Source organism: Ambystoma mexicanum, chromosome 10 (genome assembly GCF_040938575.1).
Source record: "Ambystoma mexicanum isolate Mex_15411 chromosome 10, UKY_AmexF1_1, whole genome shotgun sequence".
NCBI classification, from domain to species: domain Eukaryota; kingdom Metazoa; phylum Chordata; class Amphibia; order Caudata; family Ambystomatidae; genus Ambystoma; species Ambystoma mexicanum.
In genome coordinates, this window is record NC_090932.1 from 595,811,281 (window position 1) to 595,827,488 (window position 16,208).

The 16,208-nt window shown below is 48.8% G+C and overlaps 1 protein-coding gene across 7 annotated transcripts in view; it reads left to right on the forward strand.

Annotated features, from left to right (window-relative positions):
• The window catches only part of ACSL3 (acyl-CoA synthetase long chain family member 3), a 3,215,977-nt gene that overhangs the window by 2,459,601 nt on the left and 740,168 nt on the right, over nt 1–16,208 (forward strand). For all 7 annotated transcript variants that reach the window (XR_011276042.1, XM_069618147.1, XM_069618145.1 and 4 more), the window contains exon 12: nt 6,612–6,803. Coding sequence is in view for 6 of the 7 variants with exons in the window: in XM_069618147.1 (XP_069474248.1) it covers nt 6,612–6,803 (192 nt within the window). In the remaining variant the exon portion in view is untranslated. The remainder of the gene's footprint in view (nt 1–6,611; nt 6,804–16,208) is intronic.

The window sequence follows — 16,208 nt, forward strand, 5'->3', positions numbered from 1 at the left end:
AGGATTTAAAAGAAAAAAATGAAAAATCCAGTTTATATGAAGTGAATGGTAATTCAGGTGTTCAGATATGATCCCAGACTACTGCTCCCCATATCATCATTTACCTGCATATGGAGAATATGCTAGGCTGCCAGCCCAAAACTTCACTGAAAAAGAAATGATTTTGCCTTTTCAAATGACTGCGTTCTGATGCTCTTTTCCACCATTTTCAACAGTACACCGTTTGTTCCAGTGAGATCCAGCTATGTCCACCAATATTCAGGTTGTGCTCCAGCAAAAGGGCCATTTCTCACTGAATGACAGGCTGTGTCGGGCAAGATCTGTGAAATCACAAAGAACTTCATTCCAAGCCATTCGGAAAAGCGCTTTACTTTGCAACAAAATATCATAGCTAAATTCTTTATAAAAAGCCCTCTCCCTCACCTAGCTCATGTCAGTTTCAATGGATCTCTATTTGGACAGATGCCTGTGCATTAGAAACATGACTGGGGCTTTGGAAAGATTCAGAAAATGAATTTGAGAAGGCCGCATTGTCAAGTGACAGCCAAGGAAAATTGACCACATGTCAAATGGTGCTATTACAAACAAGAAAAATATCTGTTTTAAAGTCAAATGTTGAATTGAGGCCCTGCCTTTGCATAGAATGTGATGGGGGTTTTGTTTGAAAACACATATAGGGTGTTTTATTCCAACAGACTTGCTTCTTGTTAATAAAATGCATTTACTGTGAAACCAGCAGGACATGGTTTTCCAGGCCCTGCTTTCAAAGGGCATTTGCTTCCTGGGAACAGGACCTGCTTCCCCCCAAGGGACCAGCATCTGGAAGCTATGAATGGGCCAAGGGGGAGGAACCTGCACCCCCATCAGACTCTGTGGCAGTGCTCCAGCCTGGCACAATAGATTTCTGGGACACATAGGTGTGACTTTTTAGTAGCACCTCCTTTCCACTCCAACTGGTGAGCTTCAAAGACAAACTCCATGACAACACTGGGCTGAAGTGACATTTGGCTGTGATCTGGAAAGGAATTACCATATTATATTTGGAAGCCAAAAGCCAGCCCACCTGGCTCAAAAGACTATTTTATCAAATAAACTTTAAGACTTTTATTTCTGCAACCGGACCACGCAAGAATGTGAAAGTTTAACAATTTAAATGTAATTTTTGTGTCATTAAAACAACACATAGTAGTTGTCCCTAGGATGTAGGGAACGCAAACAGCAGGAAAATGTAAATTATGGGAAAAATATACATGGTGGAACGTTAAAAATTAATGCAAACATGCTCTGTGATAATAGGTACACATATATTAAATTGTAGAATTTTAGGTGAAATATTTCCCACTGAAAATCCGGAAAGATTATTAGGAGATCTAAATGACACCGTACAAAGGGGGGAGTTGGATTGCCATGCTCTGTATGAAATATGTCATTTGTCTATGTGATTTGAAAAAGTGCCACAACTGTAAAAATTTGCAATTTATGTCATTACTGTGAAGGGGTTACAACTGCAGCGTAAGCTTTCTATTCACGGGTGGCATTTCCCTTTTCTAGCCACTAAGATCTAGTTTAAGTGAAACGTGCCATTTACTTTCCAAACCGATTTTCTCTGTCAACTGCTTTTATTTTTAAAACAGAATTTCCTTTAACATTGAGTTTCTCATCCGGTCATTCATTTAGAGTCACTCTTTCACTTGCATATTATCCCTGTGATGTGCATCTGTCATTCAGCATAAAAACCGCATTCCGATTCTGTCTATTTCACCCGTTTTTCAAACAGTTTTGCCATTTAAACCTGTGTAAATTAGCAAATGCAATTTCTATGCGTGTGATTTGGCTGCACTGTGTTGTCACTTCAAAGTAGATTTTTGAACTGTATGCCCGTTGTTGGTACCTTGCCTTGTAGTTGCTAGTGTTCTTAAATCCCTGATACTGTTATCACTCATATTTACCTCATTCATTCAACTGCACATTCAAGTTAAATATGTAGTAATTCTGAGTACTATTTTATGCAATTGCAAAGGTTTTAAAATTCGACTCCCATTTTTTGAGGGAAGGTCGGATTTTAATTCTGTTTGCTGCCTATTATACCTGACTCATTGCTGCTCATTTCTACCCACTCAAAATTATATTAATTGGGGTTTGAGGGAGTATTACAGGGGGAAATTTTAACTCGGGTGTTATCTACCCGAACAGTAAAATTGCTTCCATACATTGTGCTTTGGTTATGTTATAGTAGAAGGTCAAACTAAGTGTATTTCCTCAATTTACCTTCTAATTATCACCCCATTGGTGATTGCTGCCCAATATTACATTTGTGTCATTTTCTTTGAATTTAAAATAAATAAATATTGTATTACCACCCACTGGCCTGGTTCATGCCCCATTGTGACCTGGGGTATGTGTAAAAGGGGGTGTGAGACTGGATGGGTGCCAGCTCAATCTGAATTCTAGGAAATTAAGTAAAAGTGTTTTAAGTGTGTGCTGTATCCTAGGCTAGTGGCAAGAGTCCTGGTCTGGTGTATGACGCCCAATTAGAATCCTTATCAGGCCCGAGCCGAAGACGGAGATCTACCGCCAGCTCGTTTCTTTGAAAAACGACTGACCCTGAGGGAGTTGGAGGTAGAGGAGCGAAGAGCTTGTGAGGGGAGGTATTTTCGGGGGGATAGCTGAAGGTATTTTGGACCCAGGCCCCAGAAGGCTTTGTGAACAATGCAGAGGGTTTTAAATTTGATCCTTGCATCCACTGGGAGCCAATGGAGAGAATTCAGAGCTGGAGAGATACGATCCCAGGGCTTGAGGCCAAGGACAAGTCTCGCAGTCCTGTTCTGGATTAGTTGCAGAGGGTGGAGAGTAGATGAAGGTAGATTTAGAAAGAGGCTGTCATAATAGTCCAACCTAGAGAGAACCAGAGCTTGGGAGACAGCGAGCTTCTGGGGAAAAGAGAGGAAAGGCAGAGTACCTCTGAGGAGGTGCAGTAGGACGTTTGACTTTTTAGAGACCTCAGAGATGTGGACAGAGAAGGAAAGTGTGGAGTCAAAGATGACCCCAAGGTTCTTAGCCTCGCAGGTGGGTGTAGGAGGAGGGCCAAGTTAGGCCAGCCAGAGAGTGAGGGGAAAGGATGGTGAAGGTGTGCCGATGAGGACGATCTCTGTCTTGCTAGCATTCAGACATTGGCAGAACACCAATCTTGAATGGCAGTTAGGAAATCAGAGATGAGAGAGGGAGAGGAGGTGGCCGAGGGCAGCCTGAAAATGAGCTGTGTCGTCAGCGTAGCACAGGAAATTTGAGCAGAAAATGGCATTGCAGTGGGCAAGAGTTGGCAGGTATTGGTTGAAAAGCCATGGCAAGAGGTTAGAGCCCTGAGGAACACCACAGGTAGAGAGGAAGATAGATGATAGGAAGGGCCCAAGTTGGACCTGGGAGGGTTGATCAGAGAGGAAAGAGGTCAGCCAGGCCAAAGCCTGATCAGTGATTAGGGGAGGAAAGAGGAAAGGACGAGAAGAGGGGTGGAGGGCTTGGTTGAAGGGGGGTCCGCAAGCACAGACTGAGGGAAAAAGAGGGTGAGGGGAGGAGAGGGTGGACAGGATGTCCTGTTTTTTTTTTAGATAAAGTGAGAGGCAAGGGCATTGCAGAGAGCCTGGGAGACAACAGGAGGGGTAGAGACTGCAGCAGGGTTGGCAAGCACCTTGTAGATTTTAAAGTGTTCAGCCAAGTTGTTAACATGCCGCAGAGACACAGGCTTGAATGTGGACTCCCTTCTTGGTGTGGGCAGTGAGTCGGTATTGCCTTTGGAGCAGGCGACAGGCCAGTTTGTGAGAAGATGAGCAAGAAGCCCTCCATTTCCTCTCAGCTGCCCTACACTTCAGTTTAAGTCATACCAGGAATTAAACTTTGCTTTGGACTTCAAGTGGATCCTCATGACAGGGGCAAGAGCATCAAGAGTATCAGAAATTGATGAGTAGAGAAGGGACAGGGCTGTGTCTGGGTGTGAGTCAGCCAGAGGAGGAGACGGGGGAGAGAAGGTGGCAGCGAAAGCCTCCACTGACACACGCTTCATAGGTCGGATGCCCGAGAAGGTAGGTGGCAGTGTTGGGGTGGGCTTGGCTTGGGGGGAAGAGAGTGGGAGATGAGGAGAGAAGGCAGTGGTCACTCTAGGAGAGAGGAGTGATCATAGGGATAGAGAGGGGGAGTCCAGAGGAGATCAAGACATCAAGTGTGTGTCCTGCAGAGTGCTTCGGGCCAGAGGAGAGGATAGAAAGGGAGAGTGAATCGCAGAGGTCGCGAAAGAGCAGATATGAGGGACAGGTAGAGTTGAGGTGGGTGTTTAGGTCACCAAGGAGGAGGAGTTGAGTGGTTGAGGCCAGGAGGGAGGAGGAGATGTCAGCCCACTCGGAGAGAAAAGAGTTAATTTGACCAGGGGGCCGGTAGAGAGTAGCAACAGTGAGAGAGTGGCTTGGAGAGATTGAGAGCCTGCAGACTAGGCATTCGAAAGAGGAGTAAATCTGAGTGGGAATGATAGTGGCAGGAATCCACTCAGGAAAGATCAGGACTATGCCCCCCAGGCCGAGTGGATCTGGGTGCGGAGAGGATCTTGTAGCCATCAGGGAGGAGAGTGTCAAAGCTTGTGACAGAGCTGGCCGTGAACCATGTCTCAGTAAGACCAAGGACATCAAGGTCCAGTTCTTCAAGAAGGTAGCAGATGTTAGAGGAGTGTTTGACAGCAGAGCTGAGAGTGGCAAGATGAAGAAGGTTGCTGGCCTTAAAGAACTTCCGGGGAGGGGTACAAATCAGATATACGCCCTGCAGAGTTGTGGAGGTAGCCTGAAGAAGGGCAGATGAGGGAAGAGTGGGCAAGGTAGCCATGGAAGGAGAGTAGGGGACAGCTGGAGATGAAAGGAGAGGGTGAGTCCAGAGGAGATCAAAACATCAAGTGTGTGTCCTGCAGAGTGCTTCGGGCCAGAGGAGAGGATAGAAAGGGAGAGTGAATCGCAGAGGTCACGAAAGAGCAGATATGAGGGACAGGTACAAATCAGAGGTACGCCCTGCAGAGTTGTGGAGGTAGCCTGAAGAAGGGCAGATGAGGGAAGAGTGGGCAAGGTAGCCATGGAAGGAGAGTAGGGGACAGCTGGAGATGAAAGGAAGTTCATGAGGCGAGGGTACCGCCTATCGAATAGGAGGAGATTGGCCTGAGGACCTTGGACCAAGACAGTGCCATTTAGGTAGACATTAAGGAAGACTCTGGAGGAGTCGAAAGAAGCCATGAGGACTTCCCAGCGAGGGCCACCATTAATGGGAGAGGAGGAGACTGGACAGAGCACAGCGTATGGGGGGTCCATAGATCCGGCGATGGAACAACAAAGAGGATGTCAGTAAGAGTCTGTCTGGAATTGGTGCTGGTATAGGTATCAGCGATAGAGAGACCAGGTTTGGAGGCCAAGATATCCTTTTTAAACTTATTCTTTCCAGACATAGTGAGAAGGGAAGGATAGTTGATAGAGAAGCAGTTGGAATAGATAGGAGAAACAGAAAGCGCCACGAGTGTGAAGAGAAGAGGCAGAGGGAGGAGTAAGCAAGTACAGCGGTATAGCACAGTCACTGGGCTAGCAGGTTAAATGTAAAATACACCCAAGTTTGACTTTCAAGTTAAAAGGGGGCCCAGTAGTTAAGGAATTGAAATTGGGAGTCAGATGGTAAAGGTAAGTACAGAAACAGCTTCAAATGAGTACATAAAAGGGAGACCTGAGAGTACCCGCCGAGAAATGAAGTACAGGGAAATCCGGAAGGAGGGAACTAACCCATGCAGAATATGGTAAGAGAGTCATAGTAGTCCAAGCAGTTCAGGGGTATCAGCCTCGGGGAGAGTTGGGCTGTGGCAGAAGTCTGATCTAGCGGCCTGTCGGAGGACAGGGAAGCTGACAGGGTCCTTAGAAGTGAGCCTTTGCAGATGGTGGCAGCACCCGCCTCCAGGTTGCTCCAATAGGGCAATGAAGGCCCAGACAACCAATGGGGGTGGGAGTCAGGCAAGGCAGGTCAAAATCACACACACGAGGACAATGAGGCCATCTTGGAAAGGCCACAAAAACAGTGGTTCCCAATGGCTTCTCAGCAGGCACACGGGCAGAAACCCACAAAATGGGCAAAATGCGATCTTAATTGCAACAAGGTACAGTCCACCATCACCCAGGAGACCAATCAGAAATGTATTTATTTTTAAAGAAAAATCGCGCTAAATGCGTAAAACTGCCAGCTGACCTCAGGGCTTACCCTGCAATTGTCTGCTGTCTGGAGCATGTGGACACAAAGGAGAAAGTCTTCAGGATCCCTGGATGGGATAAAATGCCTTTATGGTATTGTCACAATTCAAATCCACCACACTCCCTCGGGGCGGTGAGCGTTCACAGCCATGTTACACTTCAGTCCACTAAAAGTTGCAAAAATACACAAATACGACTGTGTGCTCCCTTAAAAGCACATTGTGATGCATAGTTTTTTTTTTTACTTGTTTGTAAAAACTTAATATTTGAGATTTCATATCAGCGCTCCACTGTCTTTGACCTTTATTTATATTCATTTTTTTAAATTCTATTCCTCTGTTTAACTTATTTTTGTAGGTGGATACTATAATACAGACAAGCCATACCCAAGAGGTGAAATCCTTATTGGAGGGCCAAATGTAACAATGGGCTACTACAAAAATGAAGAAAAAACCAAAGCTGATTTTACTGAGAATGTAGATGGGGAAAGATGGTTCTCGACTGGTGACATCGGAGAGTTCCATCAAGATGGAGTCCTTCAAATCATAGGTGAGTAGTGGTATAGATGAGCATTTAGGTCAGTGTCTACCCTCAATGCTCCAGAGACCAACATGCCATTTTGGCCATTGCCTAGCGAAGGTACAATCTGTTCCTGATGTAACTGATGATGGTGTTAGCTATGTTATTGTTGGATGTACAAATGGACATTTACAATTTTTTGTAGAAATGCAAAGTTTAAAAAAAACATTTTATATTAACAAACATAGCAAACAGCCTGATAATGTTCACACATGTTACAAAGGCACACATGATATACCCCACAGAAGGCCATCCACAAAACACAATAAACAAACGAATATCTGCTTGTACAGTTCCGACCTAATCAGTATATAATATGGTTGAGGTGGCGAAATTCTAATTTCTGGATAACATCACTCAACTCAGACTAATCCCCCTTTTAGCTTAAACAAACTTTAAAAAATAGAGACATTTCCCTTCTTTGTTTTGTTTCCTATGGGGGCATTTCTTCAGTGTGGGTGAACATTGCAAGAGTCGGGGCATACCGCTACATCCTGAATTTTCGCCATAGCCCTTCTTTGCAAATCATTACACGTTGCTTCAATGATGTGACCATACACAGTTTTCCAGGCTATTGCTATCCTGCGTTTAGCAAGCATGTTAGGCAGAAACCTGTGCAGTTCCCTTGGGGAACACTGCAAAAGATTTAAGACTACAGGTATAGCAGTAAACCCACTTGGTAGCAGCCTGCACCACCCAGATTTACCTGGTAGCTGTGGCTGAGCAGTCAGACTTCCCTCAAGAAGAGTTAGGCAGTATGCAAAGTATACACAATATGTACTCAGACACAATGGCACAAGCAAACACTGACCAGAGCTTGGTTTCAAAAGTATATAGTTATTTATTTTTAAGAACACATAAGTTGAAAACACTCTAGCAAAGTATAGTAAAAAAACTCTTCAAACACAGTTATAATGAAAGCAGTTCAACCCTTACTCCTATCTAGACAACTCTAGGTTAACACCACATAATTAAAACAGAGGTGAGCGCTTAACGTTAGATGACACTCTAGTAGGTTCAAGAAAGGGATAAAAGAAACAGAAATAGGTTAAACACACCACTCTAAGGTCCAGAACACTTGCAATAGGCTCAAAGAAGCACAAAGTCACAGGTGAGCAAAAGTCACTTGGCAGGGCCCACTCTTAGAGTAGCCGGAGCGAAAATGTGCCCAAGATCACACTGTTATTAGGGATTCAAAGTCTTGCAAAGAGTTAGAAAGAGGTTAGAGTGGCTTAGAAAGTTTAGCCAGGGTGTTCCAGGCACTCCCAGGTTCGAAAGCCGGGGGCTAAATCTACCCCGTACAGTCGGTGGCAAGGGAAGCCAGGCGGAACACGGTACCTTAAGCGAAAAGGGTCCTCCAGCGGTGGCAGTTGTTCCAGGCAGTGGCAGCAAGGCTCGACGTCGGTCAGGGAAGAAGAAGTTCTCGCTGAAGAGCAGAAGAAGAAGGTCGTTGCACTGCCCGGGAAGAAACCAGCCGCGGAGTCCTCCGGTTAAAGGGTTGTACCGACTTTCGTGGTTGGGGTAAAAGTGGTGGGGTTCCGGTTGCCGGGGTGCTTGGCACTGGCAAGGCGGCCACGAGATACCTCGAGAAGCGAAAAGAAGGCGAAAACTGGTTGTCCCCACCAGTCAAGGGAAGGAGCCACTCCGTTAAGAGTTCTCCTCGGTCGTCGGGAAAAGTGGTGAGACGGTTCAGCAGGGCTCCACCGGGTGGTGTCGTCGAAGCAGGTCGGCTCAGCTCTTCCCTCGTCGGATTCTTGGTCCTGTGGCGACTTCTGAAGTCCCAGTCCCCAAAGCCCTGCTTTTATGCAGCAAACCCCCATTCACCCAGCCTAGCTGTCACTCAAACATGCTAAGTGGTGAGCCGGCCGGCTCACCACTTGGGCCAATCAGGACGGAGTGCGACTTGAGTTACCTAGGTAACTCAGTCCAGGGTGCCTAAACCCCCCTCCACCCCTCCTAAGTACCCCAGACAGAGTGGCACCACTTTGGAGGGCTTCTGTGGAGAAGCCCGCCAAAAGTGGAACAAAGGGCTCCACTTTGGGTCAGAGTTACAGAGGCGAACGCCAACGCCATTTTAGAATCAAGTTTTGGCAAAAAGTCCCAACCGGAGTTATAATAATAAATATATAAACCGGCGGTATGTTTAAGGCTACCGTAAATAAATAATTAAATGTGTTAGCCTAAAACAATGGGAAATCCCATAGGAAAATATTCGCGGTCGAATATAAAAAGTAGTTTCCACTGCCACCAGCCAAAACTCGATCAGGGGGGACGGAGACGTGCCCCCTCGACTAACAGACCCTGGGGCAATCGATTTGCCCCAGCCAGTACGTCCACAATATGATGGTTTGTACTGGTTCTGTTCAGGATTCAAGACTAGCAAAGTCTTTGGTGACTTTACATGCCCTGGGAGACAGTAGTCAGTCCCAGGGTATGGAGTCTATGTTGGGGAGTCCCTAGGACACCCCTGGGTCACGGCACAGAGGGTGCTGTGTAACCCACATCACAAAAATACATGAGGCCCTATGGAGTAAAAGACCCCATAGCCCATTCAACACAAGGTTTAACCAAGAAAACACACTTCAACATGTCCAAGAGTGAGGGTAAAAGAGTCTCACTCTTGGCAGGAGAAAAAAAGAAACCCCAGAAATCCAGCAAAGCTGCTGGGGGACTCACTAGGTAGGGAAATTCAGCCTAAACAGAGAATTCTCCCTAACAAAGCACAAAGCTTAAACCTTTCCTCTTGGTAAGGTGTGTTGTATGTTTTTTCCCTCTCCACAACATTCCCAGTAAGCACGCCTCAGGGGGCCATGCATGCATCTCAATTCCTCCCTTGGACGCATGCTCTGCAATTAACCGCCAAAACCGCTGGACCACTGGGCACGACCAAAATAAAGGCAGTATCATCCGTGCATTTTGGGCAGACCTGTTTTCCGGCCCTGGGGAACTGAGATATCCTGTGAGGAGTCCTACACGCTCTATGCATAATATACAATTGCAGTTGCTTAAATCTGGCATTTCTAGAAACTTTTTTGGTGTATATCAATGTCCGGGCCCATTCTGTGTCAGTAAATGTCCTTCTCAGGTCTGCCTCCCTTCTGGAACGACTCGTACAGCCTCGAAACAACTTGGCCTTCTTCTGTCATATCATACATGGCTTTGAGTACCAGATCCCCATCAGTACCCTCATGAAAGTCAGGCCATCTATGTTCCATGTCTCTAATGAAGCCCAGGTATAATACAAACGGGCCTTGATGCAAGCCAGAGTGCTTCATTAGGGACTCAAAATCTTTGAGCTTTCCTTCCAACATCTGGTCCCCTAGAGTGGCCACCCCATGAATTTCCCAGTGCCTCCTAACCTCGCTAACAGAGTCCGGTTTCTTATCGAGTATCGAAACCGGGGTGCGTGGCTAGGACGGCCATGTAAAGGAACGTGCTCCGGAGGAGCACCTTCGTTCCTGGGGATAAAGTGCGCGCACGGATGCCTGCCAGCGCTGTGAATCAACACCCTTGACTATGAAGGTGGGGGTCGTACTCGCCGAACTTTTGGTGCACATGGGATGCACGGACACAAAGTTATGCCCATTTGTATAACTGCGGGCCCCGACTCGAAAAATGGAAACAAAATGGCCGCGGGAACAAAGGGATCATCGAGGGTCATGGGCGCTCTGCAGCGATAGCTGATGGAAGGATCAGACGGTACCAGTAATGGATTTCAGAATCCTGTCTTAAGCAATAGACCCGAAGGGGCCGTGGTGTGGAGAAGCGGAGGAGAGAAGGCAGACTGCGAGCCGAGAGACAATATTGAGACAGCAAGACGCCAGAAGAGGCGTGCGCCCGGAGCCCGAATGCGCATAGATGGTAACTGATGAGACCCGCCGCGAACTCGCAGCTGATGCTGGGCTGGGCCCGCAGTGAAGCCAGACTGAACTTGGAAGGTACCACCGGAGAAAGGCGGAGACCGGGGTCACGACACCGAGAGTCCACTAGTACGTGGGTGGCCTGGTGCCACGCAGACCCTTGTGCACCGGGAGGTGCAGCTGGCTTACGCCCGGACAACACGGCAGGATGTCTAATAAAGTTGTCAGACCCAGGATCAAACAGCCCACGATAGAGGCCTACACCAAGACGCCCCCATTTGCGGAGGGAGGCAAAGGCAAGGAGACCCCCACGACAGAGGCGGAGGCACCGGGCACGATCCAGGAAGTGCTAGCAGCAATTGCAGACTTGAAAGTGGCCTGGGAGACTAAACTGGGCCAGGCAATGGACGAACTGAAGGTGGACCTGGACCTCAAGATCAGTGCGGTCCAAGAGGAAGTGAACCTGCTGAGACTGGATGTGCGAACGATCGCGGAGCGCACCGGGAACTTGGAGAAGGAGATGGCCACGAATACTGCGGCGTGCGCCTCACATGGATCGGAGCTACATGCCCTCGTGCAGCGGGTGGGCAACCTGGAGGACAGAGCGGAGGAGGCGGAAAGGGTGGGCCAGACGTAACAACATACGAATTGGCAGTTTGCCTGAAGGAATGGAGGGGCCCAACCCAACAGAATATGTGGAAACCATGCTCCTGCAGGAGATAACTGGCGGGGCGCTGACCCAGGGGTTCGCGGTTGAAAGAGCGCACAGGGCCTTGACAAGAAGACCGTCCCCGGGAACACCCCCGCAACCGCTGATTGCAAAAATTCGGAACTATCCAGACCGGGAGAAGATACTCAAATTTTTTCGGAAGGGAGGAACGATCGAAAGGGGGACGGCAAAAATCACGGCATATCCGGACTATACGCTGCACGTACAGTGAAGCAGGATGAACTTTGGGTCGGTGAAAAGATGATTAAAATAAGCAGGCCATCGTTATATGTTGCTTTACCCAGCCAAGTTGAAAGTGTTCTACAAGAACAAATCCCTGTTCTTTGAGACGCCGAAGGATGCGATGGAATGGGGGCTATAGGGGATAAGTAGCACACAGCTGTGTCCTCCTTGGGGACATGGCTAGGACATTGGGACTTGAATATAGAGTTCAATTAAGCTTGTGGGGAGTGCGCGGCAAGATAAGCTGGCGGGATCCGCTGGGCGCAACAACCCTAAACAGATAAGTGGGAGCACCTAGGAGGCATCCCTTGAACCCATTAGTAGTATACCTAGTTAGGTGGCTGTTAGATCGGTGACGCCCTGCGGGGTCCTAGTTCTTGGATGCCAGATAGGACCAGCCGCAGGTGGGCCTGAGATCCAGGGATGGAGCTGGGCATTTGTTGGCGTAGGGTAGGGTGGGGGGAGGGGTTGGGTTGTGTGCAGTGGGGTGGAGTTGGGGTACAGGGGTGCGGGAATTTTTGAGGCTGGGAAGGGTAAGAGTCGGTAAACGGGCCATCACGGGAAGCTTCGGAGGGAGGAGGGGACAGGGAGCACACCGATTAGATGGCATCGGGTAATCTTAGAGTGGTGACCTGGAATGTGCGGGGCCTAAACAGTTACTTAAAATGCAACAAAGTGATGCTGTATCTAAAAAGAATGCGTATTGATATAGCCTTCCTACAAGAGACCCACCTCACTAAGGATAAGCTGGAGGTGGTCAGGATAAAATGGAGGGGTAGTGTTATGGGGGCCACGTATTCGACATATGCAAGAGGGGTGGTCACATGGGTGGCACCGCACGTGCCGTTCCAGGTGCTCAGTTCAACAACAGACACAGAGGGCAGAATGGTGGTGGTAACGGGACTCCTGGAGAACAGAGAGGTGCACATCATCAATAGGTCCCTATACAGTAAGATTAGCCCCCTGGCGGGTGTCGAGATAGTGTGGGGAGGGGACTTTAATTGTACCCTGAATCCTAGAATAGACAGGTCAGATGACAAATCAGGGAAGCCAGCGGCTAAAGCGCTGGGGATAATGTTGGTAGACCTAGGCCTAGTGGATGTCTGGAGGAAGCTGCATCCATTGGATAGACAATACTCGCGCTACGCAGCACCACATGACTTGCACACAAGGCTAGACTATGTGTTTGCAGCGTCCGAGATATTGGCAGAAATGATGGGAGCGGAATATAAGGCTCGGGTATTATCCGATCACTCGCCTCTGGTCGTAGAGTGGCGATATCAACCCCCCAGGGCGCGCATCCCGACATGGAGACTCAGAACTGAGGCGTTAAAATACGCGGGGTTTCAAGAGGACCTGAGGGAGGCCATCGAGGAATATTTTGAAACTAACACAGGCAGTGTACGCTCTATGGGTACAGTATGGGAGGCGTTTAAGCTGGTGGTGCGGGGGGTCGCTATATCGAAATCTAAAGGGCTCCAAGGGGGCATTGAACGGGAACTTCAGGATTCAGAAAGAGAGCTGGAGGGTCTCGTGCAAAATGAGGAGGCAACCCGGGAGAACAGTGCCAAGATAAAAGACTTACAGTTAACCTGCACTGGACTCTGGGATAGATTATGCAAATTAAATTACAAGAAATACACAGAGAGACTACATGCAGCGGGGGATAAGCCTGGTAGATTGCTGGCCTGGCTGTATAAGAGCGAGACCCCCCGCTCAGTGATTAGAGAGATCAGGGATGCGGAAGGCCGAACCCGTAACACCCTGGAGGGGGTAAACGAGGAGTTCCTCAAGTATTATAGACAACTATGTGAGGACACAGGGAGGATATGAACCAAGACATACTGGGAACAATATAGGATATAGGGCTGCCCACCATTGATGACCTAGAACGTGCGGATCTGGATGCCCCTATTACCTCGGACGAGCTGGAAGTGGTGATCCAACAACTGCCCACATGTAAGGCGCATGGGTCAGATGGGTTGCCTAGCGAGTTTTATAAGACATACAAGCAGGAGCTACTCCAGTCGATGCTTGCCATGTTTAATGAAGCCTACGAGCAGGGGGAATTGCCACTGACCTTCCGCGAGGCAGTGATCATCCCACTTCTGAAACCAGGCAAGCCAGCCATGGAGTGCGGGTCCTATAGACCCTTGTCCATGTCAATCAGGACAGTAAAATACTCACGGCAGTTTTAGCCAATAGGCTAAAGAGGGTGATTGGTAAGTTGATACACCCTGATCAGACGGGCTATGTCCCTGGCAGGAATATCACAGACAACCACAGGAGGCTGCACCATATCATTGATTACACCGGGGAAGACACGGGTGAGTTGGCTATCGTGTCGCTAGACGCGGTTAAAGCCTTTGACTCGGTGCGGTGGCCATGGTTGAAAGCGACCCTGAAAGGTTACGGAATGGGTCCTGGATACATCAGGTGGGTCTAGATGTTATATAGCACCCCGGTAGCGAGAGTTAAAACGGGATCCACAATTTCAGACAAATGGCAACTCAGCAGAGGGACCAGACAGGGATGCCCCTGGTCACCCATGTTATACATACTGGCATTAGAGCCGCTGGCAATATGCCTGCGACAACAATACGGGGAGGTGGGGATTCGCACAACAAGTGGCATGCACCTGATATCGCTGTATGCAGATGATATGCTCCTCTATTTGCGCTACCCGGTGGAAAACCTGCAATATGTGCTGGAGGTGATGGATCGTTATGCCACCCTCTCAGGCATATCGGTGAACCCCGGGAAGTCTAGCTTGTTCCTTCCCCTTGGGAAGGTACAAGAGTGTCCTGCTGGTGAGGCTGCCTATCCTGCAAATACCCTGGCAACCTGAGACATTTAGGTATCTGGGAGTAAAAGTTTACCACAGGACGGAAACCGAGCACGAACATAATACAGAGAAAGCGATTGAGGGAGTTAAGAATAGTATGGTGTTCTGGTCTAGATTACCCCTATCTATGATGGGGAGAGCAGCTCTGCTCAAAATGGTGGTTTTGCCCAGACTCTTACATTTTTTTGTAAATGTCCCGTATCTGATTCCCAGAAGTTTTTTCAAGAGACTTCATGGTATGTGCAGGAGCTTCATATGGGGCAACTCCAGGAACAGGGCGGCCCTGTGGAAACTACAGGACACGTTTGACAGGGGGGGGCATAAACTTGCCGAACTTTGAGCTTTATTATCTGGCGGGGCAGCTGTTGTTTGTGGCCAGGTGGTTGTCGTCAGAGGACTCGGCAGAAGCTAGACTCTTGCAGGGCGACTTGGCTCCATACTTTGAGAATGACAGTGTTGCTACAAAAGAGTAAACTGGTGGGAAGAGGGAGACTATTGGAGCTTGGTTGGGAGGTCTGGCGCAGGACGTGGAGAACGGTGGGTGATCTGGATCCGCGCTCCCAGCAGGTTCCGCTGGTGGCGCTGTGTGGAAACGACTCCCAATTGCTTGAAATAGTCCGTAGATACTGGGAACCGGTGGGTTTGGTCACCCTCGGGGATATATGGCAGGAGGAGGAGGCATTGGAATTCCAGAGTTTGCAGGAGGAGACCGGGGTGCATAGAGGCCAATATATAACTTACACCAGACTCACGAAACGGGTGAGGGAGAGGTGGCCTGAGACGGTGTTGGTGGAAGAACCTGATGGGACCCTGGAAATGATGTACGATGTTTCGGAGGGCGGGCACGAGATATCCAGGGTATACGAGCTCCTGAGAGCTAAGGCTGGGAAGGAACTGCTTTAACTGAGGCAGGACTGGGAGGAGGAGGTAGGAGGACCCATGACAGAGGGGCAATGGGAGAGAGCTCAAAGGTACCATAAAAAGGTGTCCCGAAATGCGAGACTCCACCAGATCCAGTTGTATGTCACCCATAGGGCTTATCTGACCCCTGGGAAAAATAGCCAGGTTTGGAGACTCGGCCACGCAGAAATGCCCCAGGCGTGGGGAGGTGGAGGCGGGGTTGCTACACATGTTCTGGGCCTGTCCCGAGGTGCACAGATTCTGGGACGAAATAAAGACAAAGATGGCCGGTGGGGGAGTGGTGCTGGATGTGGGGTCGGCCTGGGCATGCATGCTCTGGCTTTTTCCCAGGCCACGCAATCTAAAGCACATAAGCAAGATGAAGGACCTGGCTTACATCCTGGCCAAGCGCAGGATCGCAATGGGCTGGAAGGCGGCCCACAGACCCAGGGTGGAGACATGGTGGACGGACCTCCTGAGATGGGCGGAAGCAGAGTCAGTAGTATGGTTTGAAGCCGTTACCAGGGGGGGTGAGGAGGAAGTGGGCCCCCTGATAGCCTGGCTACAATTAGTGACCTCAATGGCAAACCCCCCCCCCCCCAGGTTAACCATGAAATAGAAGACTCAGACGAGTCCACAAGCACTGTGATTCCCGAAAACGCTCCCGTAGATGAGCCGGCTCAAGTTCATGGGGTGGGTGGGGAGAGGACGGAGAATAAAAGTATCGTCTAATGTAAGGTTGCTGTAGCACAGTATCCAAAGAGGCCTCATCCGCCAGCTAACACACAACAAACTTCATCTGACCTGCAAGATAGTAC